The sequence below is a fragment of the Conger conger genome, chromosome 14 (assembly GCF_963514075.1).
Source record: "Conger conger chromosome 14, fConCon1.1, whole genome shotgun sequence".
Taxonomy (NCBI): Eukaryota; Metazoa; Chordata; class Actinopteri; order Anguilliformes; family Congridae; genus Conger; species Conger conger.
In genome coordinates this window covers 29016607-29033426 of record NC_083773.1, presented here as the reverse complement: position 1 = coordinate 29033426, position 16820 = coordinate 29016607, and the positions used below count along the sequence as shown (strand labels likewise).

At 40.3% G+C, this 16820-nt stretch overlaps 2 protein-coding genes across 2 annotated transcripts; one reads left to right on the top strand and one right to left on the bottom strand.

The window, feature by feature from the left end:
- Nucleotides 1–2289: 2289 nt before the first annotated feature.
- LOC133109826 (ganglioside-induced differentiation-associated protein 1-like 1) lies at nucleotides 2290–16077 on the bottom strand. The gene is made up of 6 exons (XM_061219480.1): nucleotides 15814–16077; nucleotides 8987–9179; nucleotides 6285–6458; nucleotides 5604–5704; nucleotides 5136–5250; nucleotides 2290–4980 (listed from the first exon to the last, which is right to left on the bottom strand). The coding sequence occupies exons 1-6, from the start codon at nucleotides 15991–15993 to the stop codon at nucleotides 4637–4639; spliced, it is 1107 nt and encodes a 368-aa protein (XP_061075464.1). The 5' UTR covers nucleotides 15994–16077; the 3' UTR covers nucleotides 2290–4636.
- On the top strand, nucleotides 11984–12370 carry LOC133109827 (histone H2A-like). The gene has a single exon (XM_061219482.1). The coding sequence runs from the start codon at nucleotides 11984–11986 to the stop codon at nucleotides 12368–12370; it is 387 nt and encodes a 128-aa protein (XP_061075466.1).
- Nucleotides 16078–16820: the final 743 nt, after the last annotated feature.

Here is a 16820-nt window from a genome sequence, read left to right as displayed (position 1 = left end):
ATTAAAACTCACGGTTGTATCTGTATAAACTATTTTAAGATGCTATTACTTTAGCATAACAGTATTTTGTAACATGTGGATGGCAAAAAAAGCATTGAGGGACCTCGTTTTCACTCCATTTTGGAAATACATTCTACACAAAATAAGATAATGTCAGTGTTCTTTTCACGGCAAGGGTCCAGCAAACCAAATGTTTAATAATGCAATTCTAAATCTCTCTAGCCTCTCACGTATTCTGGAGAGAATATTTCTGAGGAAGACTGAAAACGCCTTTGGCTTCACAATAGAGGGCATTTTCATCATCATGACCCAATTTTATATCAGTGATGATCAAAGTAAATTCTCAAAATATTGTATTATTATTCAGTATGCCTATAAATAAGGAGTAAACCTTGTTTCTGAATAAGAAATAGCATGTAAAATTGTGGAATGTGTTTGACTTGTTGATGGGGGTTGGGTATTTGACAAAAACGTCAATCAATGGACCTCAATGAATATATTAGTATACAAAATGTATTATTGTGATTATTGTACTTATTTGTTACAATCTTCGATCTGTTGCTATCTGAGGAGAGCACAAGGAGAGGGAGAGTAAGGGGCAGGGTGTCAGGTGGGGGAAGTGCAAACACTTTTTTTCAGGACAAAAAGTGTTGGATAGTTTAGTAAGCAAAATACAGTATTTTACATGTCATAAGACCCATAATATGGTGACCTTGAGTGTCCAGAAAGGCACCACTTCAAATAAAATGTATTATTATTATTATTATTATTATTATTAATATCATTTAGTTTCCATATGTCCTCTTGGAGTCTCCAAATGTACTTTTGGAAAACTTCCTAGACATAGCTTAGAAAAAACTGTGATATTTTTGTGATATTGTCATCAAATTTGAAAGGGGATTTTTCCAATGTTGTGACTTTCCTCCAGAAAGAAATGGAAAACAAACCCCAAAGAGTTACCTATCAAGAATAGAAGGGGTGATACTTAAGGGGTTAACCATCGTTATTTACTACATGAGACACAGGTAGTGCTTATTGTTATTATGATTCTTTTTATTATTATTATTATTATTATTATCCATCCATCCATCCCATCCATTATCTGAACCCGCTTATCCTGATCAGGGTCGCAGGGGGGCTGGAGCCTATCCCAGCATACATTGGGCGAAAGGCAGGAATACACCCTGGACAGGTCGCCAGTCTATCGCAGGGCACACACACCATTCACTCACACACTCATACCTACGGGCAATTTAGACTCTCCAATCAGCCTAACGTGCATGTCTTTGGACTGTGGGAGGAAACCGGAGTACCCGGAGGAAACCCACGCAGACACGGGGAGAACATGCAAACTCCGCACAGAGAGGCCCCGGCCGACGGGGATTCGAATCCAGGACCTCCTTGCTGTGAGGCGGCAGTGCTACCCACTGCACCATCCGTGCCGCCATTATTATTATTATTATTATTATTATTATTATTATTATTATTATTATTATTATTCATTCATTCATTATCCTAACCCGCTTATCCTGATCAGGGTCGCAGGGGGGCTGGAGCCTATCCCAGCATTCATTGGGCGAAAGGCAGGAATACACCCTGGACAGGTCGCCAGTCCATCGCAGGAGAGACAGTCCATTCACTCACACACTCATACCTATGGGCAATTTTGACTTTCCAATCAGCCTAACCTGCATGTCTTTGGACTATGGGAGGAAACCGCAGTACCCGGAGGAAAACCCACGCAAACACGGGGAGAACATGCAAACTCCGCACAGAGAGGCCGACCAGGATTCAAACCCCTTGCTGTGAGGCGGCAGTGCTAACCACTGCACCATCCGTGCCGCCTATTATTATATTATTATTATATTATATTATTATTATTATTATTATTATTATTATTATTATTATTATTATCATTATTAAACTGTAATATGAAACCAGTTGCAGCATCATTGTGAAATAAGAAATGTAGGCATAAGCATAATCTGCTTAATTTTTACATACTGTCACTTTTTGCAGTCAGGTTTCATTGTGATGGTGTGTAAACAGAATAACTGAAATTCATGTGCATCATGTATTGATGACGAAAAAACATATTCTTTAATTTATAAAATCAGCAGGAATTTAATAATTATATATCACCATAAACTGGAGAGCACAATCTAAAACACTATCCCTTAGATTCACTATTTAAATTGATTTGTATTGGGTTCATATTTTATATTGGCAAGTGAAGTATAGCCAAACCTTACACAAACGTCCACTCCAAACAATAAATGACAAAAAGTGTTCTTTAATTCATTTTATTAATATGGTATTATTTCGCCCAATACTAATAAGCAAACATTTTATCACCATACATCCATAAAAATTATAAAGCACAAAATAATTGTCGATTTCATATCTACATTTTGTGTAGACTTGTGAAATGTATAGTTTTGAAAATTAATTCTTTGGTCTACTGTATATACGATGGTACAGCTCAGCCTATTTTACTTTTGTGTTGTCTGGTAGTTTAATATTACTAAGGGAAACCTAAGCAGGTAAACATCCGATGTTGTTCTCATGGTTTACCTATGGCATGTCTTACGGATATGAATGTTCCTGAGCGCAGTATACACACCCACCCTGTCCTTGTCTGCAGAACAGATCATGGTAATATAATAGTGTGGCACAATCAATTGTCTCTTCTGGGGAATGTATTCAGTTTGATATTAACAATTAAAGTTAATAATCTATCTCAAAACTTCTTTAAAAATGTTCATATGTAGTGCTATAAATTCCAATCTATATACTTGCCAATTTACAGTTTGGGATCTCTTGTACTTTTCGTTTTACAGTACAATTACTGTACAATTGGGGACTACTGACAATGGGTGATTGAATGGTTATAGGAACTAGTCACTGTAAAACAATGAAAGAAGTTTATATACATTTTAGCTTCATTTCTCCACACTTTCGGGAGGATAATTATTTTCTTACTGATGGGAGAATCCCCCATGGCCAAAAGACACTTGGTTGAGGTATGCCAATTCTGTGTCCATCTGGTCACTTTGCTCCTCATTACATGGTGATTCTTCTTCGAGCACTTCTTCATGGGTTTCTTGTGTTTTTAGCTGTTCTTCTTGAAGATTTTTGTGAGCTGTGACAAATAATTCCAGCACGTCCGTGCAGTAATTCAAACCCAGACCATAATCTATCTGCACATACTTACAGAGCAGTGGAGAATCTGTCAATGGGCTACTTTGTTTTCTCATTGTATTCTTGCTGAAAAGTTCACAAAAGTTAAAATGACCCTCAAACACTCATCACCATTTTGCATAATCATTTCAGCAACACTACTTACGCTAACAATAACAATTTATATTATATGACTGGATACGTTTTAAGTCTTCTGTACAACAGTCTGTCATGAACAACACAAGTCGCTGTCTTTGGTTTCTGGATAACTCTCAAAACTGATAATGCGTAGATGATAATGGTTCAGTTTTAAACACATACATAGTTTATAGGTATACTCAGCAGTTAAGAAACAGAGATAGGAGAGAGAGGTTTCATGAATGCCATACAGGTGGAGTTACAATTAGCTGTCAGTTACTGACTAAAGATGTTGCTTTGCAGCAAAACAAAATGGCTGTCCAAATATAACTAAAACGTGCAAAAAGGGACTGCTTTTCTAGGGTGCATACTCTATGAATTGTTTGACAAAATTGAAATGTTTGGAAACCAAGTCATTTAGTTGTGCTCTAACAATGAGTACTGAAAATAGTTGTATCACCGTGATATATTCATCATGTGGACTAATTATTTTCCATATTTCCAGTAATCTTCCACAATTAATCTCTCAACACCATCAAACACTTGCTAAAATATATGTAAAAACTGAGAACATTTAACATCCTCCATATTGAAACTATATCTGGCAGTATTTTCTGGTAATTAGAAAAATAGCACTGTATAAATGAGAAGTTTTTTTAACTGCATGGTTTCAGTGAAAAATCGGTTTCCATATCAAAAGATTTCTTGGACAGAAATGCATAAAATAGCAAACACCAGAGGGAGAGAGTGCTTGTTGGTATGTTTCAAATGTCCAACTAGCTAGTAAACATTCTCATAAATAGCACACTGCTTTTTGAAGGGGAAGAGTCTTTAACTACAGGTTATGCAACATTCCAAAAATTGTTTGAAACTGACTTCAAATAAGTAGTAGTTGAATTAAATATCTAACTGTAAATTAGAATTTTTTGATACATTGCTAAAATCCTATTTTGCTTCATGCAGTGTCTACAGCTATATACTTTTCACCTATATACTGGAGAACAATATTACATTACAGTATATTCTAAATATAATCCTGCATTGATTTCTATCCAGAATCGTGTTGCAATAATTTAAGTATGTTTAAATTGTACTTGGAAATTGTTATTTGAGGTGTACAAAGGGGCTACTTTCATATGTTCCACATAAAAACATGAAAAAATGATAAATTCATTACCTTGTGTACACACATTATTATTTTAGTGACTTTGTATCAGCACTTCACTAGTGTTTTGGCGATGTCAAAAAACAACATGGCATCAAAAACCATGCTGCTAACAGTTGCTAACAGAAGCCAAATACTGCAAAACGAGTTTTCCTACATGTACTTTTTCTTTAAAAACCAATAGGCAAAGTATCCCATCCCTCCTAGCGATCCCATTAGAAACGATGCTCCAATGAATGATGGCGGCTTCTTCTTCACCATCTGGAAGGCGTTTGGGAGAACCGCAGACAGGATTGTGGTGTGGACATCTCCCAGGACCTTACGGAAAGCATAGCGTTTCTGCACACGTTCAAAAAATGACCGGAGGTTGGGTCTGCTCCCATCCTCCCAAAATTTCTTTGAAAGTCCTAAGAATTTTAGGCGGTGCAATGTAGCTCCCAGGGAAATATCAGCCAAAGTGAAATCGGGACCACAAAGCCAGAGTTCACACTTTTGTCCTGTAGCACAGAAAACAATTTTCTCAAAATATTGCACCATTAATGTATTCAATGGAAATTCAAATACTCCCATATTTCCATAATAAATGCTTAGAATGAGGGATTACTTAAATAAGATGGATTTTGTCCACCTGTAGACAGGAACTGAAACCAACCTTGATATTCAAGTTTCCGCTTCTCTAGTTCCGCTTCCACTTGATCCAATACCATACGCAATTCACCAAGAATATTATTCAAGTAGTTAACATCATCATGGTCTAGGATCTTAGCCTGAAATAATGATAATAATGACAAATTATGTTTTCTATACAGTATTTTTTACTCTGATACATTTCCAGGGAGATGATGCCAGCACATTTTTCATACACACAAATTACTGTGCCAGGGCTGAGTGTGACAGAAGGAGGAAATAATTAGCAGTGTCTATTTTCAGTGTCTATAAAAGTATTTTTTGTCCGTAAAATGGGCTATGCTATGCCCATCTGATTTGTTGACTGATTGACAGTGGAATCATTCATTTGTGAATTGTATGTGTGTTATAATATGTATATGCTGAATGAATCCCTCCCTCTGTGGCAGTATCTCTGTTTTGAACCACAGCAGGGGGAAAGGTCCTGTCTCACCATGAGCTTCTTTTGTTTGGACAGATAGGGCTCCAGCTCTGTCAGCTGGGACTCTGCCTGCTCCAGCTTCTTCAGCTCAGATGCAGCATGGACCAGGTGTCCTGCAGAGAGAGGACACTTCACCCAAAGATTCAGCCTAACCTTACCTTTATCCAACCTAACCTAGCTTAACCAACCTAACCCTACCAAACCTAGCCTAACCCCACCCAACCTAACCCTATCTAACCTAACTTTACCCAACCTAAACTAGCTTAACCAACCTAACCATACCAAACCTAGCCTAGCCTAACCCTACCTAACCTAACCCCATCAAACATAGTTTAACCTTCATCAGTTTAATTAGCAATAAAATCATCATCTGAATTTCCCTTGCTCAATACAGCATATCATGACTATCATTCACATACTCCTTTCCATCTCTCCCCTTTTGTAAGTTGCTTGAATGCTGTAATCCATTATCCTAAGAAGACGTCCTTTGACTGATCAATGGCAAGTTGAAATCCACCTATGTACAGATGTGCGGTGAACTTTGACCATTTGTCTCAGTTTTGGTTTTACAGTGGTACCAAGCATCATTCATCAGTACAGTTACATGCAGAATAACTCATGCATTTAAAAATCACATATTGCATATTGCGATGCTTTAGGGGACCTGCTGTGTTCTGAGCTGGCCTGACTTACGGCGTATTTCCGCGGTGGCGTACTTTGGGATCATGGAGTCGGTGGTGAGCTCCGGGTGCAGGATGCAGCAGTGCGTGTAGGCGTCCATGGGCAGTCCATCCAGCAGCTCTCGGTACTGCTGCACACGGGCGTAGAGGGCTGTTGTGGCATCGGGAATCAGCTGGGCCACCATCTCTGAGAAACACAGGCATCACACACACAAACACACATGCACGTGTATACTCGCGTTTCATAACCACAACTCTCAAGTTTCAAATCAGTTATTGTTCAAACTCTTTTTGTATGGTATGAGTAGTTCAACATTAAGTCATCTAAGACAGTTGTCTCCTGTGCTGTTGGTTAATTGAGCACTTGAACGTCAAGCGTATCTTGTCTTATAGGCGACCTCTATTTGATCTGCACGGTTTGTTCCTCCGATGGCCAGTTTTGCTCATTCGTACAGTGATGTAACTCCGTAGAATTCTCCATTTCTTTCTGTAAGGGCTTACATAAGAAGAGCGGGCAATTTTGTTTAATTAAAATAAATTCCTTCCATTTTGACTAAATTATAAGAAATGTTTTAAACTGTATAAATAATACATTATTTGTGACATTGAAATCTTACTTTACCACTGTTCTATTGAACAACAGACCGATACATTTGTTTGGAAATTAAATTACTGCAGTCCAAAATATTGCTCTTGAGCAAATATAAAATAAATATAACATAAAATATATGTAGAGTACATACAGTGGTGTGAAAAAGTGTTTGCCCCCTTCCTGATTTCTTATTTTTTTGCATGTAAACACAAAATGCAGTTTTTAAATGAAGGTTTTTATTATTAAGGGAGAAAAGAAATCCAAACCTACATGGCCCTGTGTGAAAAAGTGATTGCCCCCCTAAACCTAATAACTGGTTGGGCCACCCTTAGCAGCAACAACTGCAATCAAGCATTTGCGATAACTTGCAATGAGTCTCTTACAGCGCTGTGGAGGAATTTTGGCCCACTCATCTTTGCAGAATTGTTGTAATTCAGCCACATTGGAGGGTTTTCGAGCATGAACCGCTTTTTTAAGGTCATGCCACAGCATCTCAATAGGATTCAGGTCAGGACTTTGACTAGGCCACTCCAAAGTCTTCATTTTGTTTTGCTTCAGCCATTCAGAGGTGGACTTGCTGGTGTGTTTTGGATCATTGTCCTCCTGCAGAACCCAAGTTCGTTTCAGCTTGAGGTCACGAACAGACGGCCGGACATTCTCCTTCAGGATTTTTTGGTAGACAGCAGAATTCATGGTTCCATTTATCACAGCAAGTCTTCCAGGTCCTGAAGCAGCAAAACAGCCCCAGACCATCACACTACCACCACCATATTTTACTGTTGGTATGATGTTCTTTTTCTGAAATGCGGTGTTACTTTTACGCCAGATGTAATGGGACACACACCTTCCAAAAAGTTCAACTTTTGTCTCGTCAGACCACAGAGTATTTTCCCAAAAGTCTTGGGGAACATCAAGATGTTTTCTGGCAAAATTGAGACGAGCCTTGATGTTCTTTTTGCTCAGCAGTGGTTTTTGTCTTGGAACTCTGCCATGCAGGCCATTTTTACCCAGTCTCTTTCTTATGGTGGAGTCATGAACACTGACCTTAACTGAGGCAAGTGAGGCATGCAGTTCTTTGGATGTTGTTGTGGGGTCTTTTGTGTCCATGTTTTCCCCATTTGTGGATAATGGCTCTCACTGTCGTTCGCTGGAGTCCCAAAGCTTTAGAAATGGCTTTATAACCTTTTCCAGACCTCAAGATCTCAATTACTTTCTTTCTCATTTGTTCCTGAATTTCTTTAGATCTCGGCATGATGTCTAGCTTTTGAGGATCATTTGGTCTACTTCACTTTGTCAGGCAGGTCCTATTTAAGTGATTTCTTGATTGAGAACAGGTGTGGCAGTAATCAGGCCTGGGTGTGGCTAGAGAAATTGAACTCAGGTTTAATAAACCACAGTTATGTTTTAACAGGGGGGGCAATCACTTTTTCACACAGGGCCATGTAGGTTTGGATTTTTTTTCTCCCTTAATAATAAAAACCTTCATTTAAAAACTGCATTTTGTGTTTACTTGTGTTGTCTTTGACTAATATTTAAATTTGTTTGATGATCTGAAACATTTAAGTGTGACAAACATGCAAAAAAATAAGAAATCACACACCACTGTATTTCAGATTTAGATTTGAGATGTAATCAGATTTCAATTAAATGTATGGTCTTTATCCATCTACTTTCAGGTGCCATGCTAACCTTCAGAGGCCTAGTCCATTCTAATACCAGCCATCCTACACAGCATGTCTGCAGGGTATGAGAAACTCATGAAGCACTGCAATACCGACACAGACATAGGGAGTCTCCTGCAGAACTGAACCCTGAACTTGTGATATTGGGGCTGGCATCTGTCTATTTTGTGGGATAACATGTATTGTACATTAAAACCACAAATCAATTGAGAAAAAAAAAAAAAAGATTTCAATGCAGAATGCAGCCATCAAAGAAACAAATGTTTATTACAAACAAACCCACACATCACAAATGGAAATTAACATAGTAGATGCCAATAAATTTAACAGGAAACAAAAACAACATTGTTATGACAAAAAAATGAAAATATATAAAACATGTCACAACAGAAAATAAATTAATGAACAAAATAAAGGTATGGTTTTCTTGACTCTAAATACCTCCTACGAAGTTCTTTTCTAAGTACTCGATGATGTGGTTGTAGTCGCTGACAATGGTGTCTCCATGGATGAACACAGGCACCTCCTCTCCCAGGTTGAGCCTCATGAACCAAGGGTCGTTCTGCTCGCTCAATGGCAGGCTAACATCCCTCTCTTCACAAAGCAGGCCCTTCTCATTGATGACCAGCCGCACCTGCCACCGGAAACCAAAAGTCTCACTGCATCGAAAACCAAAAATGCTCCTTGGGTATTTTTTTTGAGAAAATGGAATTTGGATAACAAGCATGAGCTTGGATGTGAACAATGAGAACAAAGTCTACTGATTTCTGGAAATACACGGGTTAAGTCTCATACTGTACATCCAGAATAGCACTAAGAAAGGCCCAGTCAGTGGGATACGATCACAAAATGAACTTTACTATGATTATTTCAGGTTTTTCAATCACACCATGAATGAAGTAAGTAGTTTTGCCTCCATGGAAACACAGCTTCAATATAATCATTGTTCCTAAGAATTTCTGTTGAAACCAGTATGTCTGTCAGTATGTAAGGCTCATTTGATTGATTGTTGGATCTCTGGCCAAAAGTCTTATAGCACAAAGGTAAATGATTAAGAAGAGAAGCCCATGGTATAATATTAATACATAATACAGCTTGTAAATCATCATGATGCTAGTTGGGCATTCCCATTATCTGCCATTCTCTAAGTGCAAGGTTACCTCTGTGATTCCCTGTGAACCACTTAACTGAAATATGTGAGACATAATACAAAATGAAGAAATAACTGCCTGTGAAGGGTGAAGGGTGTTTCTACGCCGGTTAACCAGTTAAATGTACATTGCAGCAGGGTAGAAGCACCAGAGATGGTCCTGGTTTTGGCTCCTCCCAAACATGCAAATACATAACTGGATTCATTTTGGCTTAAGGAATGCAGGTGACCATGTACTGGATGCACTTGGTGTTTCACCATTCCGAATATTTACGCACAACTTTTAATCAACCAGCAAACTCTTGTGACCAAGCTCAGATGGAACAAAAAAAAAAAAAACAGAAATATCATTGGCACTCCAGGACCATGTTTACCTCGTGCCTACCCCTGCATCAAAGCATCAGTGTCAAACAGAAATCCTGGAGGGCCGCAGTTTCTCTGGCTTCTCATAGTCTCCTTTCACTCAGCTGCCAGCTTCGGCCTGGAAAGGCCTGTGGACTCCAGCCAAGCAAGTAACTGGAGCTGAAGCACGTCAAAAACCAGCAGGTACTGCAGTCCTGACATACCTGCATTAAAGTGACAAGCTACTAGTGCCTAAGGTGCTTGACTGAGACTTAGAAAGTTGTTGGTTCAAGGCCCAGGGCAGCCACAATAAGATTCAGCATTGGTTATGCCATCGGGCAACTATGAACGGTAGTCCACAATAGAGCAACAACATTTTCTGACTCATCCTGCCAGATGTAAGCAAGATTTAATTGGCTAGGGTTCTTTGGGGGTAGCCCTGTATCGGTTCTGTCACGGCGGGGGGGACAGAGGAACCAGAAGCAGACACAGGGGTGTGGAAAATGGCAGGTTTACTAGCAGGTGAAGGGGCAGACAGAGCGTAGTCAAAAAGCAGGCCAGGGTCAAAAACCTGGGGGTCAATCGAATAAGGAAGAGGTACAGAAATCAACAACACACAAAGAATAGTCCAGGGAAGCAGGCAGGGGTCAAAACAGGAAATCCACAAAAATACACAAAGGCAAGGACTAGGAAACTAAGGGCAAGGAAACAAGGAGGCTAGAACTGGGGGAAGGGATGAAGGGCTCAGGACTCGAAACAGGACAGGTATAAATACATAGGGGAATGAGACAAACTAGGCGGGGCATGGGAGTGAGGGCGGTCTAACAAATAAACATCAGGTGAGACACATGAAAGGGTAATAGGACAATAACGAGGGGGAAACAAAAACGTGGACTGGAATCACAAAGACACACATGTAATACAAACGGCTCCGGACTAGGGAGTAGACAATTTGCAGAGAATCAGGAGATGCAGAGATACAGAGAGACAGGTGCGAATACTTTGCTGAAACTAAGCAAGTAATCAGTGATAGAATAGGGAGGCGGAGTTACAGAACAGAATTGAAACTGGAGATGCGTTAGTAAGTTAGTTAAGTGATTTAATTTACAAATACACAAAACTAGTGAATGTTAGTTAGTTAGTTTGTTAGTTTGACAAACATATTAGTGTGTTAGTATAATTAGTACTGTACGAATTCTATGTTAGTTGGGATTAGTATATTAGTGCTATGTACAAACATGAAATGGAGAGAAAGCAGGAAGTAAGGAATGTAAGATTGGAAGGAAGATTGAACCCCGGAACTACCGTAAAAACCCGAATAGTGGGGCACGCAGACAAGGGAGTGACTGGGCTAGAAAACATTCAGACTCAGACATCACAGGGGAAGACGAGGGCAGAGACTAATGAATATAAACAGAACACCAGACATGAATATGGAAAATAATAAATTACAAGAATAATGATAATAAACAATGATAAACTAACACACAGAACACAGGGACATAAGAGGTTCCCCCTAACAATGCCAATCAGCCACAGGCTAATATCAGTGATGGAGGTACTTATATCATTACCACTTGCTTTCTCCAGTAGTATGGCCTACTTTGTAAGGTATACAGTTGGCACTGTTTCAAAAGAGACTGCATCAGAGAACTGCACGCAGCCACAGGCCTCCTTGTGAAAAGTGCGATCAGTAGGCCATGAGCTTAAGTCATACTTCCAAATTCTATGTTACATGCAAATGTCAGTTTTGTTTAGTATAGACCCCTGAACTATCGCCCCTTTTCTTCACACAAGCATAATAATGTCATACCCAAAATAAAATGGTTACTATGCTTGAACCTTTTTGACTATGGGCATAATCCTGGTAGGTAACCCTTTGGGGTTGGCTTTCCAAGAGTCAGAATTGGATACAGATTATTGTTTATTGTGATTAGATACTGAAAATGAGTGGTAGAGGCAAGACTGGTGGTAAAGTCAGAGCAAAAGCTAAAACCCGGTCATCGAGGGCTGGGCTCCAGTTCCCGGTTGGTCGCGTTCACCGATTGCTGCGTAAAGGAAACTATGGCGAACGTGTTGGTGCGGGTGCTCCGGTTTATCTGGCCGCTGTGCTCGAATATCTGACCGCTGAGATCCTTGAGTTGGCTGGTAACGCTGCCCGAGATAACAAGAAAACCCGCATCATTCCCAGACATCTGCAGTTGGCGGTACGTAACGACGAAGAGTTGAATAAGCTCCTAGGAGGCGTTACAATTGCTCAGGGTGGAGTACTGCCGAATATCCAAGCCGTGCTGCTCCCAAAGAAGACCGAGAAGGCAGCGAAGGCCAAGTAATTCCTGCATCGCTCCCACAAGAACTTTCCAAAGGCTCTTTTCAGAGCCCCCCCACAGTCCTACAAACGCGAAAAGCTGCCATTTTAACGTATTAACTTCGTTACGGCTTGTCTTATGTCCCGTCCGTATTATTTACACTGCGAGTTCAGTCGCCGCAATTCCGGCAACTATTCTGTCTTATGAAGGCCAAAGGCCGTAACTTTTTGGTAAAAAAAAAAAAAAAAGACCTCCGTGACTAAAATATGATCTTTTTCATGTTTACCAATGACTCAACAGTTTTCTTTGGGAGAAAATGAGGGTCAATTTACATACACCGCAGAAGACCCTACAGAAGCTAAAGCAAGCCGCCGTCACATCCGTTTCTGTGTTCTGACTTTGTTTTGCCGTAATTTAAAGTGGAGTTGTGGTTTTGTCTTTAGAGTTGGCCTCCTGTATTTTCCATTGGTAGGCGATGAACGAACAAGATATGCTTTAACTGCAGACTTTCAGCTTCAATTTGAGGGTATTTACATCCAAGGTGTAGGAATTACAACAGTTTCTATGCGCCTCCCACTTTTTAAGGGACCAAAAGCAATGGGACAAAATCAAACTTTCACTTTTTAATACTTGGTTGCAAATCCTTTGCAGTCATTTACAGCCTGAAGTCTGGAATGCATATAGACATCACCAGACGCTGGGTTTCATCCCTGGTGATGCTCTGCCAGGCCTCTACTGTAACTGTCTTCAGTTCCTGCTTGTTCTTGGGGCATTTTCCCTTCAGTTTTGTCTTCAGCAAGTGAAATGCATGTTCAATTGGATTCAGGTAAGGTAATTGACTTGGCCATTGCATAACATTCCACTTCTTTGCCTTAAACTCTTTGGTTGCTTTCGCAGTATGCTTCGGGTCATTGTCCATCTGCACTGTAAAGCGCCGTCCAATGAGTTCTGAAGCATTTGGCTGAATATGAGCAGATAATATTGCCCAAAACACTTCAGAATTCATCCTGCTGCTTTTGTCAGCAGTCACATCATCAATAAATACAAGGGAACCCGTTCCATTGGCAGCCATACATGCCCATGCCATGACACTACCACCACCATGCTTCACTGATGAGGTGGTATGTTTCGGATCATGAGCAGTTCCTTTCCTTCTCCATACTCTTCTCTTCCCATCATTCTGGTACAAGTTGATCTTTGTCTCATCTGTCCATAGGATGTTGTTCCAGAACTGTAAAGTCTTTTTTAGATGTTGTTTGGCAAACTCTAATCTGGTCTTCCTGTTTTTGAGGCTCACCAATGGTTTACATCTTGTGGTGAACCCTCTGTATTCACTCTGGTGAAGTCTTCTCTTGATTGTTGACTTTGACACACATACACCTACCTCCTGGAGAGTGTTCTTGATCTGGCCAACTGTTGTGAAGGGGTTTTTCTTCACCAGGGAAATAATTCTTCTGTCATCCACCACAGTTGTTTTCCGTGGTCTTCTGGGTCTTTTGGTGTTGCTGAGCTCACCGGTTCTTTCTTTTTAAGAATGTTCCAAACAGTTGATTTGGCCACACCTAATGTTTTTGCTATCTCTCTGATGGGTTTGCTTTGATTTTTCAGCCTAATGATGGCTTGCTTCACTGATAGTGTGACAGCTCTTTGGCTCTCATATTGAGAGTTGACAGCAACAGATTCCAAATGCAAATAGCACACTTGAAATGAACTCTAGACCTTTTATCTGCCCCTTGTAAATGAGATAATGTCCCGCCTGGACTACTGCAATTCCCTCTTGGCTGGCCTCCCAGCGTCTGCCATCAGACCCCTCCAACTCATCCAGAATGCAGCAGCTCGTCTGGTCTTCAACCTTCCCAAATACTCACACGTCACCCCCCTGCTTACTTCCCTCCACTGGCTGCCTGTCATGGCTCGCATCAAATTCAAAACATTGGTGCTAGCCTTCCAAGCAGTTAAAGGGTCTTCCCCAGCTTATCTGCAAAAAATCATCAGACCCTACACCCCTGCCAGACCTCTTCGTTCAGCCTCCACAGGCCGCTTGGCACCTCCCCCGCTCAGAACCTCCACCTCACGCTCACGACTACTGTCTGTTCTGGCTCCACGGTGGTGGAACGAACTCCCCGTTGAGGTCAGAACTATAGAATCCCTCCCCACCTTCAAGCGCAAGCTGAAGACACACCTCTTCAAACAGCACCTCTCCCCATCCCTCCCTACCTCCCTGTGAACCTTAATTGTTGTCTCTGTGACTTGTGTATCAGTATTTTAGTTGGCTAGGTAAGCAGTGTTTGGATAGTTAACTTTGGTGACTTTTGCTCTGTTTGTTTGTTTGTTCAAAAAAAAAAAAAAAAAAAAAAAAAAAAAAAAAAAAATGGCCCTTGTCCTTATCTTTGTTGTACAGGTAGCAGTTGAAATTGTACTTACCTCTAGGGTCTTTCAGCGAACTTATCCCTGGTTATGGGTATGCACTTTGTTGTACGTCGCTCTGGATAAGAGCGTCTGCCAAATGCCAATAATGTAATGTAATGTAATGTAGCTGTGGCTGATGCGCTTAGAAACACAATGGAGCCAATTCACAACACTGGCGAAATTCCCTTTCAAATTGCAGAGAAGGTGAGATTTCCCTCCCCACTTTTTTATTTATTTATTTTTATTATATATCTTTTTTACCACCCACGTGTTACAAAATAAGGGACTGTTGTCGCTAAAGCAATGGCATCTTAAAATAGGTTATAGATAGAGCCGTGTGTTTTAACTTTCAAATTAATTGAACCCCCCCACCGACCCGAGTTGTAACTTCTCAGATTGTCAGCAGAAAACGTAAAGTTACACTTAATCGTGTGCGAATTTCGTCCAATTGGAAAGGCAGAGTAGGAACACGATTCGGGCTAAATGTGAAGGAACGTTAACTACAAGTAGCCTACAGCCGCGTTTCCTTGCTCTGCGTGTTGTATACAAACTTTTAAAGATATTAAAACATGTAGCATATTATTCGGTATCTCTATCACATATAGTACATCTATTGTGATGCAGATAATCAAAATATAATGGTTATTATACCAGATATGCGAAGAAATAAAGAGTCCAAACCATAAAAGCGCTGCTTTCTCGTCCGTTACCTAATTGTAAATAGCCTAACATATTTCAATAAAATGTAAAGGTTGTTGTCCATTTGTGCGTTTCAAAAGAAAAGAAAACGGATGAACTGGACACAGCACCATGCCTGAATACTTAAATGTCATTAAAAAAACAGAATTGTATTGGCATTGATCACGAATCTTTAAAGAATAGAGCAATGAAAATACAGCAACACCGGATGAATTGTGAAATTTCTGGAAAAACTCAGCACGAAACACCACAGGCAAATAGGATATAAACAGCATCAGGGAAAACACGTTAAATAATTAATAGATCGTCTCTCTGAAAGCTGAAATGTCAGAAGCATAACTGATTTCCACGATTCTTACCTTCTGTGAGGTGAAAGACTGCGTCCAGTGATACAGAACCAGTCTGTCTTTTGAAAAGGGTCTGGACTCGACTACTGCTTCTCGACTCTCTTCTTCCTCTGCCAATTTGGAGTCTTCATCCATTGCAGATATGGGCCACCAGCTATAGTTGATGGGGTTAACGTTGTTAGAAGACGCCATGACAGAGGTTGTGTGTGTGTGTGTGTGTGTGTGTGTGTGTGTGTGCGTGCGTGAGCTCTCTTTCAGCACCACGAACAGAGCGTCGCCGATGTTGTCGTCTCAAGCGCCATGGCAAATATAACATTCCACCCTGTGTATAAGCCTACATCGTGAACATGCGCTGTGAGCATTTCATTTTTTATGTGACGATGTCATTGCGGATCATGAATCTACAAGTCATAGCAAAACAATCTATGTCAGCGATGCAATGTGTGCTTATCAATGCGATTAATGGAAGAGTGCAATTGAGCTGAATGCCCTGGAAATGTATAAATGGTGTTGACATGTTATTGTCTTGACGTAATTTTTACAAGCGTTAACCACACAATTAATATAAAATTGCATTTATGCCAGTAGAGGGCACAATACGATAATACTCTCTCTCATTAGACCAGCCCCGGTGTAGCCTCGATAAGATCTGCACAGCTGTTGGGCCCTTCTCAGCCCTCAAAGATCATGATTTGGTCAGCCCTGCCCTAGAGAGTTCTCTTAATATGTCCAACAGTTGAAAAGGGTTTTTTAATTCAAAATTGAAGAGCCACTACAGTGGTCTTCTGTAGTCTACCAGGGTGCTATTGCTTAGCTCACAAGTGAGGTCTTGCTTTTTAACAATGTATCTATCAAGCAGTTGATTTTGGCACACCCAATGTTTTGCATACGACACTGCTCGATTTATTCTGATTTTTCCACCCCACCTGCTACTATCATTGGCCCTGCAAGGGCTGCAATTCCTACACGGTTCACCTGAAATGTATGTAAAAACTGGCGAATAAAAGCTGACGGTCTGC